The sequence below is a fragment of the Carassius auratus genome, chromosome 16, assembly GCF_003368295.1.
Source record: "Carassius auratus strain Wakin chromosome 16, ASM336829v1, whole genome shotgun sequence".
NCBI classification, from domain to species: domain Eukaryota; kingdom Metazoa; phylum Chordata; class Actinopteri; order Cypriniformes; family Cyprinidae; genus Carassius; species Carassius auratus.
The window spans coordinates 10285481-10303813 of NC_039258.1; the positions used below are offsets into that span (position 1 = coordinate 10285481).

At 38.2% G+C, this 18333-nt stretch overlaps 1 protein-coding gene across 3 annotated transcripts in view; it reads left to right on the plus strand.

The window, feature by feature from the left end:
* ldlrad4b (low density lipoprotein receptor class A domain containing 4b) overlaps positions 1-18291 on the plus strand; it is a 53104-nt gene extending 34813 nt beyond the window's left edge. For all 3 annotated transcript variants that reach the window (XM_026283982.1, XM_026283980.1, XM_026283983.1), the window contains 3 exons: positions 8025-8179; positions 10278-10328; positions 12761-18291. In XM_026283982.1, coding sequence (XP_026139767.1) covers positions 8025-8179; positions 10278-10328; positions 12761-13312 — 758 coding nt within the window. In that variant the 3' untranslated portion in view covers positions 13313-18291. The remainder of the gene's footprint in view (positions 1-8024; positions 8180-10277; positions 10329-12760) is intronic.
* Positions 18292-18333: the final 42 nt, after the last annotated feature.

Below are 18333 nucleotides of genomic sequence, written 5' to 3' on the forward strand. Positions count from 1 at the left end.
TTAAAAGTTCCTAAACAAAAGGGCCCTCAGACATTGAGCCAAACAGATTGTCTATTGGAAAAGCAGCCTCTCTTGCAGTCATGGCTCCTCATTGAGCTCTGCACACTGGAAGCTGGGCCGGGTTAAGCAGCCCCGAGGTGCCACTATGAATTATTGATAAAGGCCAGTGTCGTCATGCCAGTCTGAGTGCTTTTGGCATTACCCAGGATGACCCTGATGCCCACGCACAATGCCCTGCTTTAACAAGAGTAGCCTCAGCTCACTTCAACTCAAATTCTCAAATTTAGCTGATAATCAGTTTGACCGATACTTTTAATATTGAGTCTTCCTTTAAAATTGCGTCTACCACTTTCATTTGTTGGCCTGTAGTGGGCTTTTGGTTAACATTGTAGTCAATCCTGAATATTTTCCAACCAATACTAGATTTTTAATTGTGTACAATTGCTTTAGATTATTTTTGCCTTCACTGAGCGCTTGCTTAAATAGATGCTGCTAGATAATCGTAAACTTCTCGAATAGCGCTTTTCTTAAACGGGTCCCACTTCTACAATTCAACTTTCTCATCAACTACTAATTTCAAAATTAATAGTTAATTATATTTCGTACTGAACATTAAAATTGTGATTGCGACCTAAATTCACCTATACATCACAACATTCATTTGACATCAACAAAAACTATTGATTGTAATTTTATTGTTTTTAGAACTTTCGTTATTGGCTATAAAACCACCCAAAATGAATAAGTGTGGATTTATTTATAGCCTTAATCGTTTCTGGAAATCAGTTTGTAACAATATTCTTTCAGGGGAAGAAGGAGGCGGGAACCGGCAGACAATCAAACTGAAGCTCTAATCATCAAATAAAGACAAAAAAAAAGCGCGGTACCCCCTCACGGACGACTGCCGTGCACAAACAAAATCAAAACACAACTAAAATCCAGGCCTGGTCCTCTCTCGTCCTTCACTGTTGTCGCTCCTGTTTTATATCCTTCCATCTTCTCCGTGGGACTCGGGACCAGTGGGTCGAGCAGGTGTCGCTCATTTCCAATAACTCCACCGGCCTTGCCCCGTTCCCACGGCCCTCGGCCCCGTCCCACTCGTCACGCAGTTATTTTACAATAAACATCTAAGAAATACCTTGAATGTTTTTGAAAGACATCTCTAAAGCTCATCAAAGCTGCATTTATATGATGATAAAATATTGTAAAATGTAAAAAAAAAAAATATATATATATATATAACCCTAACCCTAACATTTACAGTACTTTTTTGTTATTAATTGATAAAAAAATGTAATGTATTCCTGATGGCAAAGCTGATTTTTCAGCATCATTACTCCAGTCTTCAGTTTCACATGAACCTTCAGAAATCATTCTAATATTCTGATTTGGTGCTCAAGTAACTCTTATTATTATCAGCGTTAAACACTTGTGTTTAACTCGCATATTGTAAGATTCTTTATTAAATAGAGCGCTGTAAAGAACAGCATTTATTTACAGTGGTACTTACAGTAGAATAGATTTTGTATACACATGTCTTTGTAGCAGATCTTGCTCCAAGCAAGACCCAAACCTGTAACCGTCTGCATATCATCTGCCTGTTCTGCTTGAAGCTTTTAAAAGCAGCAGTGCAGCTGGTGCAGGATCCAGCCTCAGGGAGTGACTCATTAGCCACGACAGCCCGAGTAAACCACAAAACGATCTGTGCTTCGTTAGAAATCCATACTTTGTTCTTCTTAGTGTTAAACGGGACCACCCATGAAGGATGACGTTTTAATAAGATGGAGGGTGTGGCTAATAACAACAACACGGCTTTGAGGAATAAAGAACAGACTTTCTTCCTTTCTTTATCCCTCTCTCTCCTACTCTCCCTCTCTCTTTCTCCTCTCGCTGAACCTGCTCTTTGGAAATGTCACCGGTGAACTCTGTCCCACCCGAACTTGAATGTTCTCGGATGCAGTAGTGTGATTCTCACCACTGAAGCTCTTCCTTCAAGTTCATCTGGCGGTTATGGAAGAATGCTTCAGAAAGTGAGGCTGTTTTCCCACAATTCCAACAGATCTTCAGAAACTCCCTTCATAGCTATGTATGCCCCAAGGCAAACTGTTCCGCTTATTGCACCTTTTTAAACGACATAAAGACCTAAAGCGTGTCTGGCGAGGTTTTTATAACCCTGGTCATGGTTGTCGGAGTATGTGGGCTTGGTGAGCTGATGTTTAGACCACAAAATGCACCACACCTTTAGCTCTTTCGTCCACCCTTAACCGTGGAGTCCAAAATAAGCGTGGGTTAAATTTGGCTCACGCAAACTATGATTATAAAGCTGAATCTGTAATTATACATTGTCACAAGAACAGACTCAAAATCTTTCCAAAGCCGAAATATGTGTTTTTTCACCGCGAAGTTACCCCTCCCCCTTCAACGTCTGCGTTTCTTTTGAAATAATCTCGTTATTGATGGTGAAAGCTCCCGTGTGGCATAGCTGTGGAGAAGGGGCTGCGTTGGCGAACGTGGCAGTGGCACCCGGTTCAGATTGTCTGTGCTGCTTGTTTGATGGGTCCTCTGCATGGCTGGGCTGGATGCCCACTCTCCTGGTGCCCAGCAGGGTGCCAGTCTGCCAGCTTGTTCTGTGTTGTTCTCTCACTGTCCCTGCATGCCTCTGGCCTTTCATTTCAGCACACAGACAACCTGTGTGATTGCTTCTTTACAAACGCCCTCAGACCGGTTTGTCAGACCTTTTTGAAAATTTTCCACTAGTGCACCAAAAGGCGTATGCACCCATAAAGCAAAAGATGGCATAAATGAAACGCCACATTAAATCAGATCCCAGATGAAGAGTTCTTTGTATGAAAGATGCGTGGATCTCCGTCAAGTAGGAAACAGTCAAAAACGCTTATTGCCGTCTCGCCACTGACACTTTCAATTGCCTGTCAAAACACTTGGATGTTATGAAGAAGTGTCCTCCTGACCATGATAGACACGTTGACAAACAAAATCACTCTTCTTGTCAATTTAATCTCTTCAATATCTCTTCAAATGTCCTCGGCAGCAGAGATTTAGCCTAAGGTTTTAAGACTAAGACGAAGTCTTTTATGCACAAAAGGTTTGCATTTGTTTCATAAATGCTAATAAATACTGTAAACTAATATCTAAAATAAAATAAAAAATGTATAAAATAAATATTTTAAAATGTGATTTGTTGCTGTCCAGCATTACTCTAGTTTTCAGTGTCACAACACATTCAGTGCTAATATTTGAGGAAACGTTTTAAAAAATTTGATTGTTTAATGAATAGGAACATCAAAAGAACATAATTTATTTAAATTAAAATAAAATTTATGCATTTAGCAGACGCTTTTATCCAAAGCAATTAGGTTAATATTTTTTTTCTAACATGCATTCCCCGGGAATCGAACCCTCAATCTCTTGTGCTGAAAATGCAATGCTCTACCACTGAGCCAGAGAAACTCTTAATATACACACCTTGGAAATTCCTTGGAAAAGTTGTACCTCTAGAGCACTGCAGACAGATTTAAGAGGATACATTTGGATGTTTTCTTGGAATGTTTTTTATTATTTTTTAAAAAAATTTATGAAAATTGTCTAAAATAAAATTTATGCATTTAGCAGACGCTTTTATCCAAAGCAATTAGGTTAATATTTTTTTTCTAACATGCATTCCCCGGGAATCGAACCCTCAATCTCTTGTGCTGAAAATGCAATGCTCTACCACTGAGCCAGAGAAACTCTTAATATACACACCTTGGAAATTCCTTGGAAAAGTTGTACCTCTAGAGCACTGCAGACAGATTTAAGAGGATACATTTGGATGTTTTCTTGGAATGTTTTTTATTATTTTTTAAAAAAATTTATGAAAATTGTCTAAAATAAAATTTATGCATTTAGCAGACGCTTTTATCCAAAGCAATTAGGTTAATATTTTTTTTCTAACATGCATTCCCCGGGAATCGAACCCTCAATCTCTTGTGCTGAAAATGCAATGCTCTACCACTGAGCCAGAGAAACTCTTAATATACACACCTTGGAAATTCCTTGGAAAAGTTGTACCTCTAGAGCACTGCAGACAGATTTAAGAGGATACATTTGGATGTTTTCTTGGAATGTTTTTTATTATTTTTAAATTTTTTTTATGAAAATTGTCCAAAAAAGACAAATAAATCCCAATGTCTCATGTCTATTCTTGTTGTATTGATTTTAGTTTGTTGTTTCGTGGTTACACTGTGCTGAGGATTTGACCTCAGGTAAGCACACAACAGGTGTTGTTCGGCACTAGTTTGGCACAATGCAGCGTCTGGTGCACGGTGCCCATCTCCCAGACCGTCTGGAGGAGCAGTGTGTGTGTGGCACTGGGTGTTATGTGTGACGCTGTTAATTATTTAGGATTAGTGTGTGTTTGTAGCATAAAGCATCAAGACCGATCTGGCTACAACGGGAGGTCATTCTCACTCACATACACAGACACCCTTCTGAATGTTAGACTAGAAGTTGTGGGGGGTGGGGGAGGTCATGTGATCATGAGTACTGTCTAACACACGCACACACCTGCTGCAGTCCTTTAGGGTATTACGTGACATTTGTGCAGTTCACTGCTTTAAACAATAAATGCTCACTCTTCAAGAATTTGCATCTCTCAACTGTATGTGAATATAGCGTTCCTTGTGCTATTAAATATGCTAGTCAACTTTACTATTTTGTTGGACACCTATTTAACAAACCTGGCCAATCTTTGGTTCTAATTGAGTGAGCAATCATTTTTGCAAGTAAAAACAGAGACTGATTGTTTTTTCAATGTTGTATTTTTTTTTCTACTTTAGTTTTTATGTTTTTTAATATTTGATTTATTGATAAAACTTGGTGGGTCTCTATAGAATAGCACTCATGTTATTACAACACACTGTGTTCAACAGGAAATGGTGGTGTTCACAGGAAAATAACACATTGTTTACACATGTAACTTGAGCAGTGTTTGATGGCTAGGCTGCCCGAAACAGAAGAAAATAAATGTGTGATCATTTAGATCTAAAATTCGGAATGTAATAGTAATTATAGGTAATAATAATTACTATATTAGAAAAAACATACTAATAGAAACATTTTATATAAAAAAAAAAAAAATCATAATTTTAAATAGTTTTTGTTCTGTTGTTTCACTGGACTGGTATCCAGCCATGGAAAAATGGAGCACTGGAGCACAACCACTGATGATGAAAGCTTCTGCTTTACAATTAGAGATGTCTCTTTGTCTGTATCAGACATATACTTGTCATAAGCTTTTCATAAAGTGGCCAGGCCATGACACCTACGGATGTGACCTCCATCTACTCCACTGAATATGTCACCTTCAAGACTCACTTTGGTTCTTTCCATCTACAAATCTCTATTCTTTTCCTCTGCCTCTCTCTCTCTCTCTCTCTCTCTCTCTCTCTCTCTCTCTCTCACACCTTCGCTCTCTGTCTCTCTGCCCCCCCCCCTCCTCATCACCCACTTTCTCTCTCTCGTCTGGTCTAGCGCTTTCTGTCTGCTCTGCCTGGTGACAACGGCCTGATGGATTTTGATCCTCTCTCTGTGGTCTGCAGAGAGAAACTCAGTCTGTGTATGGCTAATCTGCAGTCTGTGATACCCAGACCCTCTCTCATTTGTTCACGCTCTCTTTCTGTCTCTCTGTGATTGGCATGAGAGGTCAGTGTTAAATAGGACAGAGAGTGTGTCAGTGGGAGAATTGGACAGGACATCGTAACAATCAAAGAACACTTTCACTAAAGCACTGTTCAGACGGGATTCGTTTTCAGACGTTTGAGTGTTTTAATGTACTGATTTAGACTGGATTTCGATCTCTGTAGGGTTTTTTTTTTTTTTATTCTCAGGCTGAAGTGTCTTGTCTGGATCCGGGTGTTACAGAAAGTCATGCACTTGAATGTGAGCACTTTGAAAACCAAATGAAATAAACCAAATCTACATGGTGGCTGGTTTCTAGCTGGTCTAGGCTGGCCATTAGCTGATCTAAATTGGTCATTACTTAGTTAACAAGCTACTGTGTCCCAAAAACCAGCTTAATCACCAGAAGCTGGCATGTTGTTGGTCCAGAAGTGTCTACTGACAGCTTAGACCGGCTAGAAACCAACTATCATGTTCCACAAGCTTTTATCTTGGGCAAACAATCACCAAGGATTTTTAAAAGAGGAATCAAGAGAGTATGTTATGGGTTTTAATTGTTTATCTTATTATAACAATCTAATTATTTATATTACATCTTGTCAGAAAATCTGGGTGATGCTTGCCCATGCTGAGCTCTTGGTGCTTCTACGCTTTTTACATTGCTGTCTGTTGCTAAGGTGTTTAAGTTGGTTGCTAGGGTGTTGTTTGTAAGAGTTACCCTGAAAACAAAATCTGTGTAATTGGTCTGAGCAGTTAAGCACAGTGGGGTCCAGAAGTCTTGAATGCAATTAAGAAAATGCCTCTGCTTTGCATTTTTCTGTCTTTTTCATTGAAATTTATATTTTGTTAAAAATGATTTCATCCACATGATTAGAAACGAAATTGAAATTTTTGTATGGTTTTATGATTTGAGTCGGTACTTCTGTAAAGGCCAAAAAACTGACCTTTTGTACAAACAAGTTCAACACGGTCAATGTCACAGATATGCTAATTTGATTAGTGAGTGACGAGAACTACTGCAGAATTTGAAGTATTTTTAAATTAATTTCACATCCTTTATTTGTCTTTCGCGTCTCAGCATCCTAGAAATGTTTGTTTCCAGGTTAAATTAGATTTTCAATGTGGACTCGCAAATCCCCACTGCACATTTAAAAAGACTTTGCCTTTATTTCCTGTATTTTTGATCTAAAGTCAGAGGAGCAGCTCAGTTTAAAGCCTGCTGTGATTTCGTTTTGTATTGATTCAGTTCCAGTCTGAAAGGCTTGTGTTTGAAGTCTTATTTGTTCTTACCGGAATCTTGATCTGAGTCTCATTCTCTCCGTCTTATCTGCCCTCCTGTCTGATTGTCACTTCCTTTGTCTGTTTTGCCTGGCTGCCTGTCTGTGTCCTCTCTTTTTTTCTCTCTTTCTCTCTCTCTCTCTTCTTCGCCCTCCCCTCTGCTCTCTCCCTCTTTTGCTTCCTCCTCTTATGCCCTAAATTAGGAGAGAAGTGTTTGTTTCTTTTGATGTGCGAGTGCCAGTATCCCGCAGTACTGCACTGCAGGCAACAACTCACTCTTTCATTCTCTCTTCATGCCACTCTCACTTTCAGCCTCTGTTCGGTTTACTCGACTGTACGAGGTTCCAGAACGGTCCCTTGGCACATTTGGTGGAGGGCTCGTTTTTGAGCCTATGGACTCCAAAAGCATTTCCATCTGAGAAACAGTTTCGGTCTTGACTGAGAGAGCAAGTGTGAGTCCAGCAGGGTGATCCTCAGGTTTAGACCGAACCTTGATCAAGCTGTTTACCTTCATTACTTTGGTTCTTGTAGGCCAGGCTATTTGAATAAAGCTGAAATATCTCTTTAATGTGGTAATTCATAGACAACAGGTTTCAAGATCTCAAAAGCAACAAGTTGTATTTCATATGACCTGTGCACTATATTCCACGTCATCTGAAGCTTTATGATAGATTTAAGTGAGAAACAGACAGAAAAATAAGCTGTTATTCACCCTCAAATCAAAAATGCTGCCTGTGGTGCCAGATGATATTAAATAGTGCCGCAGAACTTCTTCAGAATTCTCTGATATCTGAAGCTGATACAACTGATCTCATTCCAAGTCTATACTATTTTCTTTCTGTTGTCCATGTCAAATCAAAATGCATCATCTTTTTTTGGAAGATGATATCATATCTCCCAATTTGGGGCTTTGTAGTCATTATGGATGTTGATCGGACTCTGCTGCCATCTTCTGTTCAAAATGAGACTAAACTTTATTTATTTTTAAGATTCTTGAATTGTAAACGGGATCTGTGGTGTTTTTTTCATTCGGCATGGTTCTAAACTCTTTCTGTCTTTCTGTTTTGCAGCTGAACTGGAGTTTGTGCAGATCGTGATCATAATCGTCGTGATGACTGTGATGGTCGTGGTGGTCGTGTGTCTGCTCAACCACTACAAACTCGCCACATGGTCGTTCCTGAGCCGGGCGAGTCAGGCACAGAGTCAGGATCTCTCTCTGCAGCCGGTGAGACCCTGTCACACTCCCTCTGTACTAACTGCAGCAGCACACTTGCTTAAACACTTTCACAACCTTCTGTTAACTTTCCTCCATGTTAAGATGGGAATAAACGAAAAAGGAATGTTAGAGGTCTACTAGAAGCTCACATGGTTCGAATGGAACACGCCAGTTGACAGCTTTTTTCTGTCTCTTTGCTGTCTTCATAAAAATAATAATCATGTTTTATTTACACAAAAGCTTAGAATCAAACATCACTTTACGGAGCCTGCTAAGCAAATAGGAAACCGTATGAAGAGCAATTTATTACAAGAAGCAGACAAATCAGAATACAATAAATGGATATAGCATTGGAACAACATAAAATATAAACAGCATAAAGCAAATGCAGTATGGGATGAAAACGGGAACACATTATTATTATTGTATGATTCTTTTTATTTGTAACCTTTTTTTATTATTTACATTTTTAATAATGACAGTTTGGTTGATGAGTATCGAATATCAAGTAATTGAGTATCGAGTAATTGAGTATTTCTGATATATGTTCATTGATGACAGTGGGTGAACTTTATTTTTTTTTAACTGTTACTATATAAATAAAAGTATTTAAGTATTTATAATTATTTGAAATCTAGAGTTTAATACTGAATTGATGAATTTCTCACCTGCTGTGTCATCTCTAAGCCTTGTTTGATATATCTTATGCGGGTGAGCTTTTATCTTAGAAAAGAAGAAAACAGCAGGGCCTAAAAATCTCTTGAGTGGGGTGTGTGTGTGTGTGTGTGTGTGTTTACTTTTGGAAAGGTCTTCTTTGTGTCTAATCCAAAATAACTTGCAGCAGTGCACTGAGCTGACGAGAGGGAGCACTGCATGTGTGGGTGTCTCATCTCACTCCAGGGATGGTTTTCAGAAAGTTTGCACAGTTTTTAACTAGACAGACAGCAGCAAAAATGAATTGTACATTTATCTTTCTTCAAAAATACAAATCATTGGTCTGGGTCATGCCTTTGAAGGTTGGTGAACACGCTCCAGAATGCATGAGGTTCCAGTTGTTCATGCTATGAGCACCTGGATAGAGAATTTTCATGGGATACTGCATGCTGCATTGTGATATTTTACATCTTACTGGATACATTACGTGTAATTAAAACACAATATGTATTATTTCTTGAGAAAGGTAGTGTGTTTTGGAGGAGACACAATGGCAGTGTCCCTCTGAGACCATGGCATGTTGATTACATTCAGCAGTTCTGTCTAGACGCCAGTCAAACTCAGACATGCGCAGCCCACTGCAGCACCCGGGAGAGACTGCTAAATGACTGAGACTTTTCATTTTCATTCATGAGGGAACGCGAGGGGGAGGGAAGTAAGCGAAGCACCAAGCAGCAATGTCTGGGAGCATATTACTTGCTGGTTCTTTTAGATTGTTTTAATTAGAACGGAAACATGTAGCCACAGAGCATTGTTAGAGTTTAACAAATGGGCTCTTTCTGAGTCTTTTTATTTATTTTTATCTATTCATTCATTCATCCATTCATTCAATTTTATTATATAGTTTTTTGTTGTTGTTTTTTTAATGTCTATCATTTTAAATATGGATTTTTTTTAGGGTTTTATTCAAATTGTGTATTTATATATTTATTTATTTATTGTAGAATATTTTTTATTTTATATTTTGATTATTTCATATTGCTTAAGAAAATATGTAACCACAGAGCATTATTAAAGTTGATCAAATCAGTCCAAATATGGATCGAATTAAAGTACGACAAATGGTTTATTTTATTAATGGAAGAATAATTTATTATATGTATTATTATCCATGAAATCCCAGTATGCTTAACAACCAGGTTTTTGTTTTTTTTTGTTTACATTTACGGTACTAGTCTATTTTCATTTATGACCATGGGTGAACTACAATTTATTGATTTTTAAATGTTCCTTTCTAATCAACAATTAGTTGTTAACCAAACAGTACTGTGTAGTTAATATGTATGTTATTTCAGTATCAGTATTATTGGATATTCCTGGTAAACTATGCCGTCTTAAAATTCAAATAATTCTGAATATTACATCGGTGTATTTTTTTTCTCCTTGTTTGTAGGAGGGTTCTCTGTGGCCATCAGATAATGGGCTGAGACAAGGAGCATCTGAGGTAAGCGGAGTGTGTGTGTGTGTGTGTGTGTGTGTGTGTGTGTGTGTGTGTGTGTGTGTGTGTGTGTGTGTGTGTGTGTGTGTGTGTGTGTGTGTGTGTGTGTGTGTGTGTGTGTGTTTTCGGCTCTATACTCTAAGGACCTTGTTTCAAGGGTTGTTGTTCTCCTTGTATAAATGGCATGCCTGACTGTGACAAGCACTGAAGTCTCCTCAAGTGCGTGTCGTCTCGGTGCCTGTGCCTCTCTGTGTATTGGCGTATGTGATGTACGATAGTCTCTGAGACTGTCTGTGAGTGATAGCACTAGTATAAAATGTATTGTGTGGAGAGAATACGTGTGTATATATATTCATTGTTTGTGTGTGGTGGTGGTGTGGGGGGTTGTCTCTCTCACCGGGATGCAGCCTCTCAGCAGTTCATTAATCTCTCACCCTCATCTGGCAGCGTCTAGACGGTCGTCTGAGAGGCCAGATACTCAGGGTCTATCTGCGCAAATTGTCTCCCATCAGCCTCAAACTCACTAATGTAAACGTGGCCCCTGCAGTAATGAGGCTGATCTCATTGGCTAACTGATATGCAGATTTCACTCCTATGAAGGATATTTTATCAGCTGCACATTAGCATACTAATGTCTGGACTGGGGACCGTTTAAGTTTGGGGCTCTGGTGAGTTTATATGGAAATGCAAGAGTCATTAATTAACTGTGTGGATGTGGTATGAGTAGAATTCCATTATTCTGAACAAACACACTTTTGTCTGCTGTAAAAGCTGGTGTGGATGTAGTGCTAGTTGAGCATTTAAACTCTTTCTCTCTCATACAATGTCTTATATGTGGTGGAAGGCTTGGTGATATAGCTTTAAAATATATCAAGATTTTGTTTGCTTTATGAAAAATGTCTGTGCTTTTGCGTTTTATCTAATCATAATTCTGAAATGTAATCGATATAGATACACGTGTGTGTGTGTGTGTGTTTAGAAGTGTGTGTGTATATATAATTATATTAAAGCTGCGGTAGGGAACTTTTGACGCTCTAGCGGTTAATAAACAGAACTGCTAGCGTCTTGCAGAAGAACATTGTAGCCGGAACTACTTCTCTCTGTTTATGTCTATGAAGAATCACAAAGGTACTGGGTTACTCCGCTGCCGTACCCCCGAAGCAATCTAAAATAGTCCGAATATAACTACTTATTATAGGTGCATATTAGTGATTCAGGACAAGCTAAAAACACGGTTAGGAAAATGGATTCATTGTTACTCGCTTATTAAATACATTTTTCTACATTTTGAACACAAAGAAAGTTACGGACCGCAGCTCTGATTGGTTGTTTCTTAACGGGAGTGATGTATTTCTGCAAATGGCAATAGGACCACTGGGAGGAGCCAGAGGAGCTTGATTTTTTCACAGATTATCGGTCTCATATTCTACTGTCAGGACATAATGACAGGTTTAATAAATATGTAAAAAATATATTTTTACAAAAGTTACCTACTGCAGCTTTAAGTCTATCATATTTTCATACATTTCATATGCCATTTTTCTAATTTAATATATTTTCATCTTTGTCATAATTTGTCAGATTATAACATCATTATTAATTGTCTCAGGAGTCTGTCAAAAAAAATGTATCCACCAATAATACTGAAGATCTAGGGTGGTAACTGCAAGGTTGTAGGTTCAAACCCTACAAAGAGGGATCAATAAACGACTACCATTGTGCCATTTAGGCTATGTTTACACGGCAATGTAGTGAAAATTTTAAACAATTTTCCCTTGCGCTTTTAAAAAGTTTCATGCATACACGACAAAATTTTTTAATCAATTCAGGTTTACATATATCTGCAAAAATGGCCAAAAACCCTGTATTGCATATGCCAGGCCAGTAGTTGGCGCCGTCACCTTGTTATTAAACAATCCCTGTAGGGAAGTGACGATTATATGATGTATATGATGCGTCTCTCCGCTGGTGGTTGTAATATTGGTGAAGTAAATTCACACTTTGCTGAAGAAGCGATGTCAATCTCTTGAGCATCAACAACACTACCATGTACTCCACCATTGTTGTGTGTGTTTGTTCATGCTTACCTTTAAAATTGACACTAACTGCACACATCTACATACCTAACACATACTTCACACATGCTTGATGACACCGCTTTCAAAGATTCCCACATTGGGTGTTTACACGGAAGCGATAACAGTGCCGTTTTCAGTCCCCAAATAGTTGTCGTTGTGTAAACGAACAGGCAAAATGCATAAAAAGTTTCTCATTTTTGGCTGAAGACGTTAGCGATTAAACGTCCCTTAGATTAGTGTACTAGCTTTTACTGATGTCTAATTTTTAGCCACCGTTCTCATGGCTTTTTATTGGTCCTCTAAAGCTAAGATGACACGTTGTCACTGTATTTCATGCATTCACTCCCTTCTGCTCTGCAGGTGGTGTATGCTCCTCAGCCAAGGGACCGCTTCACCGCTCCCACTTTCATGCAGCACAACCGCTTCAGACGTTTCCAGCCTACCTACCCATACCTGCAGCAAGAGATCGATCTGCCGCCCACCATCTCTCTGTCAGATGGAGAGGAGCCACCGCCGTACCAGGGCCCCTGCACACTGCAGCTGAGAGACCCCGAACAGCAGCTCGAACTCAACCGAGAGTCGGTACGCGCTCCGCCTAACCGGACCATCTTCGACAGCGACCTCATTGACATGCACAGTTCCGGTGGTGGCGGTGGGCCGCGGCCTCCCAGTAGCAACTCTGGGATCAGTGCGACCAGCTCCAGTACCCATGGACGCATGGAGGGCCCTCCGCCTGCTTACAGTCAAGTAATTGGGCAGCAGTCGGGCATCGTACTTTATCTCCACCAGCACAGCAATAACCCGCCCATCCCCGTCACTGTGCAGACTCCGCCCAGGGGGCGGACAGATTTAAACAGCCCAGAGAGCACAATAGCGCTGAGTAAAGACCGACAGAGGGAGGAGCTAGTTTGAGGGGGCAGGGCTAGCACACGATTGGGCAATGGCAATCACTCTCCACTCACAAAGGGAAAAGGTTCTCCCTCTTGACTCTCCCTTGCACAACAGTGCTTAATGCGTCTTTGCGACGAAAGCGAAACCGTGTGTTGTTGTTTTTTTGTTGTTGTTTTTTTTAAATAACAATATGGAGCTGCGCTTACGAAAGAAGATATTACATTTGTTTTCTGTCAGTCCAGCTGCGCTAAAACTGGGCTTTATGCACTGCCTGGAGTCTCCCACTTTTATTTCTCTGTATTACTTCTGTATAGCCGACAAATCTAGAGACAGTTATCCGCGCACAAGATAGGCTTTTTGTTGTTGTAGTTATTGTTGGTTTTATTATTGTATTCCTCTCGAAATCCCCCCTTCTGCCCAAACCACACGTGAAATACTAGCTGTGTGGATCAAAAAATTATTTTATTTTTTTTTAAGACCGAGATCTGTGCAGCATGAACAAAACAAATGCGAAAAAGGGTGAAAATCCAAATCCTAGTGCCAAGGTTTATGTGGAAGGTGTCATGGGGCGTTGACTGTCTTAAAGACTTGTTATACATTTAAATCAAAACCCTTTTCTGAACTTTGCACTATTGTTGAGGTTAATCAGAGAAATTTAGGAATGAGGTAATGGGGAGGGGTGTATGTGTTTACGGTTTGTACTGTCGTTATAGTTTGGTTCCGGTCATATGCTTCAGTTTGAGCTTTCTACAAGAGGGAAGTGATCTTGTCTGTCTTCAGCACAAGAAAAATCTCTGATCCAGCCTAAAATAACCTTGATCTAAAAGAGGCACAGAATACAGAGAGTCGGCTCTACTCTCATCTATCCGCACCACTGACACGTTCTGCCAGCTGATCTGAGGTCAGTTGGCTGGTGGCATGGTTGGCATATTGCCTAAAAAATACTCACTTCACTAAGAGAACGGAACAGGTTTGACATGTTTTGAGATTGCTTTTTTTCTCCAACCTTATTGTCATCATCTGTTTTTATTATTATTTTTAGTATTATATATTGATTGCATAACGTGCATGTAAAGGAAGACTCGGTTAAAAAAAATTAAAAGTATATAGACCTTAATAATGCTTTAATAATGTACATGTCTTAAAAAATTTCCTTAAAGTCATTAGTAAGAAACTGTTATATTATTCAAAATATTATACATATATTTGATTTTTAATGGAATTTTGGAAACATGCATGAATTTAAGTTAACCATTTCATGCCTTTTGCACTTTTGTTTTTGAGTCAAAATTTATAAACCAGATGATCCTATAAAATAATCCAGTTCTGGAATTTTTTTTTTTTTTTTTTTTTTTTTTTGGGAAATAACCAAAAAAAATACACCTCCACCTTATAATACAACTAAATAGATATTCATTGGCACAATCTTCTAATCAAAATGCCAGTGTGTTCAAAGGATATAAAACCCCTTTTGCATGTTGTATAATCTAGTCCCCTAGGATTATTAATCAGGTTTAAAATGTGGTGAAGTCAAGGGCTAATGTGATGGGCATTTTTTAACACCTATTTTTACCCAGCAATCCTCTGTCCTGTTGCCTTTGCTTTCACTCTGACGCCGGCTCGAGTGAACCCGACCCTGACACCAGCTCCTGCCCAGCACGCACCAGTCCTCAACACTGAACTCTCTTCCTGTCCATATGTGTTCCTCTTATTTGCCACGTAGACATACAATCAGGAGATCCAAGATCTGTACTCTTCAGAGCGGCTCTCTGCATTCAGTTTAAGCTTGGGTGTAATTGATCACAATCGTTTAGGCCCAGATAGAGGATGTTGCTCTTGAATCTGGTCCGAAAGAAGCCCAAAGACTCTTACCAGTTAGTGCACACACACATCCCTTTAATAAGGAGACTGAAGACTGAGCCCCTGTTTGAGTCACCATTGAATCTGTCGAGGACTGATGGACTTGTGAAAATAATTGATATACATATATAAGTTTAGATTTGTTCACTGGGGATTATGGTCAAAAAAGTTTTCAAAAGCAACACACTCGCCTTTATAAGCTACTCTATTTGTACTCCGAATGTTAGAGTTCAGCCAATCAAAAAGTTTGAATGCTTTTATTTCATGTGTGTGTTATTTGGCTATTTTCTTTTTTTTCTTTCGCTCATGGTGGGATTATTATTATTTTATTTTTTTTGGACCGAAATGATGCCATCTGGATCTGTGTGCTTCATACCAGACTAAACAAACACTCTTCTCTTCTATATTTAGAATAGTAGAACCACAACAACTGGACTAGATTTGGAATCAGTTTTAAATCCTAGCAGTTTCAACCCCTGGCAAACATTACGGAATAACCACACTTAGAGGATTTTATTTTATTTTTTTCAAATAAACAAAACACAAAACTATTTTTTTTTATTAATAGCTGAGCATTCCGGTTTTGTGAAATGTAACCTCAAACAAATCAGAATGTGGAATTTATTTTTATGTCTACCATTAAAAAAAAAAAAAAAAAATCACAAAGTCAGAATATTATAATATTCTTAAACAATAACATTAAAAGTTGTTTAATTATATAAAAATAAACAAATATTCCATAATTTTTGCCAGGGATTGTAGACTTAATTTTAGAATTCTAAAATCCTATTACATTTAGATTCTGATTCAGAACATAATAATCCTAGATTTAATTAAAAAAAAAAAAAAAAAAAAACAAGATTGATAGATTTTTATAACTCTAGATTCCCATCAAAACGGCTAGAATTGGAATTTCAGAATTCCAGCAGCTCAGCTTGATGTAGAATTTGAATTGGAGTCGCTTGAATGATGTCTAGATGCTCTTTTCTTTCAAGCACAGGCTTTAAAATCTCACAACTTCAGAAACCCAGGAGATGAGATGTTTCTCAGTCTATATGTGAAGATTACCCCGGGCTACAAAGAGCGAGAGCACAATGTCACCGCATTCAGAACTGCATTCTGTTTAAGAGCCCTTTCTCTGTTACCTGTCCATCTGTTCTCTTCACTGGCTGTCTTCAGTGCTTTCATTAGTCAGTTTGCTGCTCCCGCTGTTGCTGCTGCTGCTATGCTGCTTCTGATCTGCTGCACTTTTTGCTTTGCCTGTCTGTCCTCCATCCTTGCACCATCCTGGTAAATGCTCCCCTCTGTTCTCCACAATTTGTTTCTGTCTCAAAGGAAGAGCTTTCTGCAGTTTTCTACTGTCCAAGGAGTTTGCATGTTACGAGCTGAATCGGTGCCTATCGATCGTGTTGTTTTTTTGAGCGACGTAGGAACCCACTTGCACTCTAAAAGCTCCCACCTTAGCTGTGCCTCACTTCCAATGGTGCTTTCTTCTGTGTAATGTTTTCTCTCTTTTTTTTATCGTTTATTTGTAAGGTGCTGTAAATAAAGTTAGTCTGTATGCACATATCCTACCCAATGGGTAGAAATCACAGAAAAAAAGACATTGTTAATAATGTAACAATTTATAGCTGATATAAAGATTTTAACACGGTGGCAATGGATTTGTAAATGCCTACAGTTCAAATGTGCTTTTTTTTTATTATTATTTTGGCAAACAATGAAATTCATTATCAGAAAGATGCTTAATTATGAAAGTACTGAACTTGAAAGTACAGAAAGAATGAAATGCTGTTCTTGATTAGGATGTTGCTTTAAACACTGCCCCAACAACAAAAGGCACATCTATACACACACATGCACGCATAGGAATTTATTCAACTTGTTTTTAATCAGAAAACTATATAAAAGCCTGTTTCCACCACAAGATTAATATGAAAAATATGAGGTAATTGCAAAAATCACACAATTCATTTTTATTTTTCTTGACAGTGAAAGAAAAAATGTGAGATGTGAGCCAAGAATTTAGAGATATAAAAAAAATGGAATTCTGAGAAAAATTTTAAAAGGATTTACTTTTTCTTTTTTTTCTTTTTTGTCAGAACTGAGGAAAAGTGTCACAATTATCTTTTGAATTTTTTTTATTCTTTGGTGAGGGAAAAAAAATAATTCTAGATAATATCAGACTTCACTGAAAAAAGGACAGAATTGCAAGATATAAACTCTGGAAAAATGTCTGTGCTCATCTCTCGTGATTCTGAAAAAGTCACAATTAACTTTTATTTGTATTGGTTCAAACAGTGGTGGAAACGGGGATCTGTAGAAAACCATTTTAACAAACTAGTTAAAGTTTTAAATTGAAATGGAAACATGGAATATGTAGTTACCAGTGCCAGACGCCCACTTACAGACACAGACATTAAGAAATATAACAAGTGTTCATTTGAATCCCGAAATGTACTTGACTTTTCATGCCACCCTGTGTTGTGCTTCCTGTCTTTGCAAGTTTAATAATAAACCAAATGAGAGATGTAGTTTTAACATTCTTATTTTTGTTATATACTGTATTTCAGACATTCTTGTGTATGTGGTGTATAGGAGCAAAAGATGATTTTAAATTGCAGATATTTATGTGCTGGTGCTCCACTGTACAGTAGCTTGTATTCGCATGTCTATAGTTATATACCTGAAGATAATGTACATAGCGATGCCATTTTGACTACAAGCACCTGCCTAACAGCAGTTGTGACATTTTGAGCAATGTACAGAGATGCTTTTGACGCTTTTCTTTCTTGCACAAGCACAGAGAACTAACAAAACTGAAAAGGTTGAGACTTGTTTTACTCTGATGCTTATTAGAAAGCAACACAATAATAGACCTTTTACACGGCTCACGTTACTCAGTATGTTCATGTGTGTGGACATTTTCTATACATGCACATGTGCGTATTTATTTCAATCATTGTGGTGTAATAGGTTTTAAAGCATAAGGTCTGTTACTGTAATGCCTTTTTTTTTTTTTCAGAAAAAGTAATCAAAAACATGTTGCTCTAATCACAGTTATAGTCAAACTTTTATGCTTGTACTGTACTTCTGCTGTTGTCCGACTGCAGTTAAACTAATAAACTAAAAGTACCAGATGCTGATGTGTCAAACTGTCATTTTTACTTTAGATATTGGAC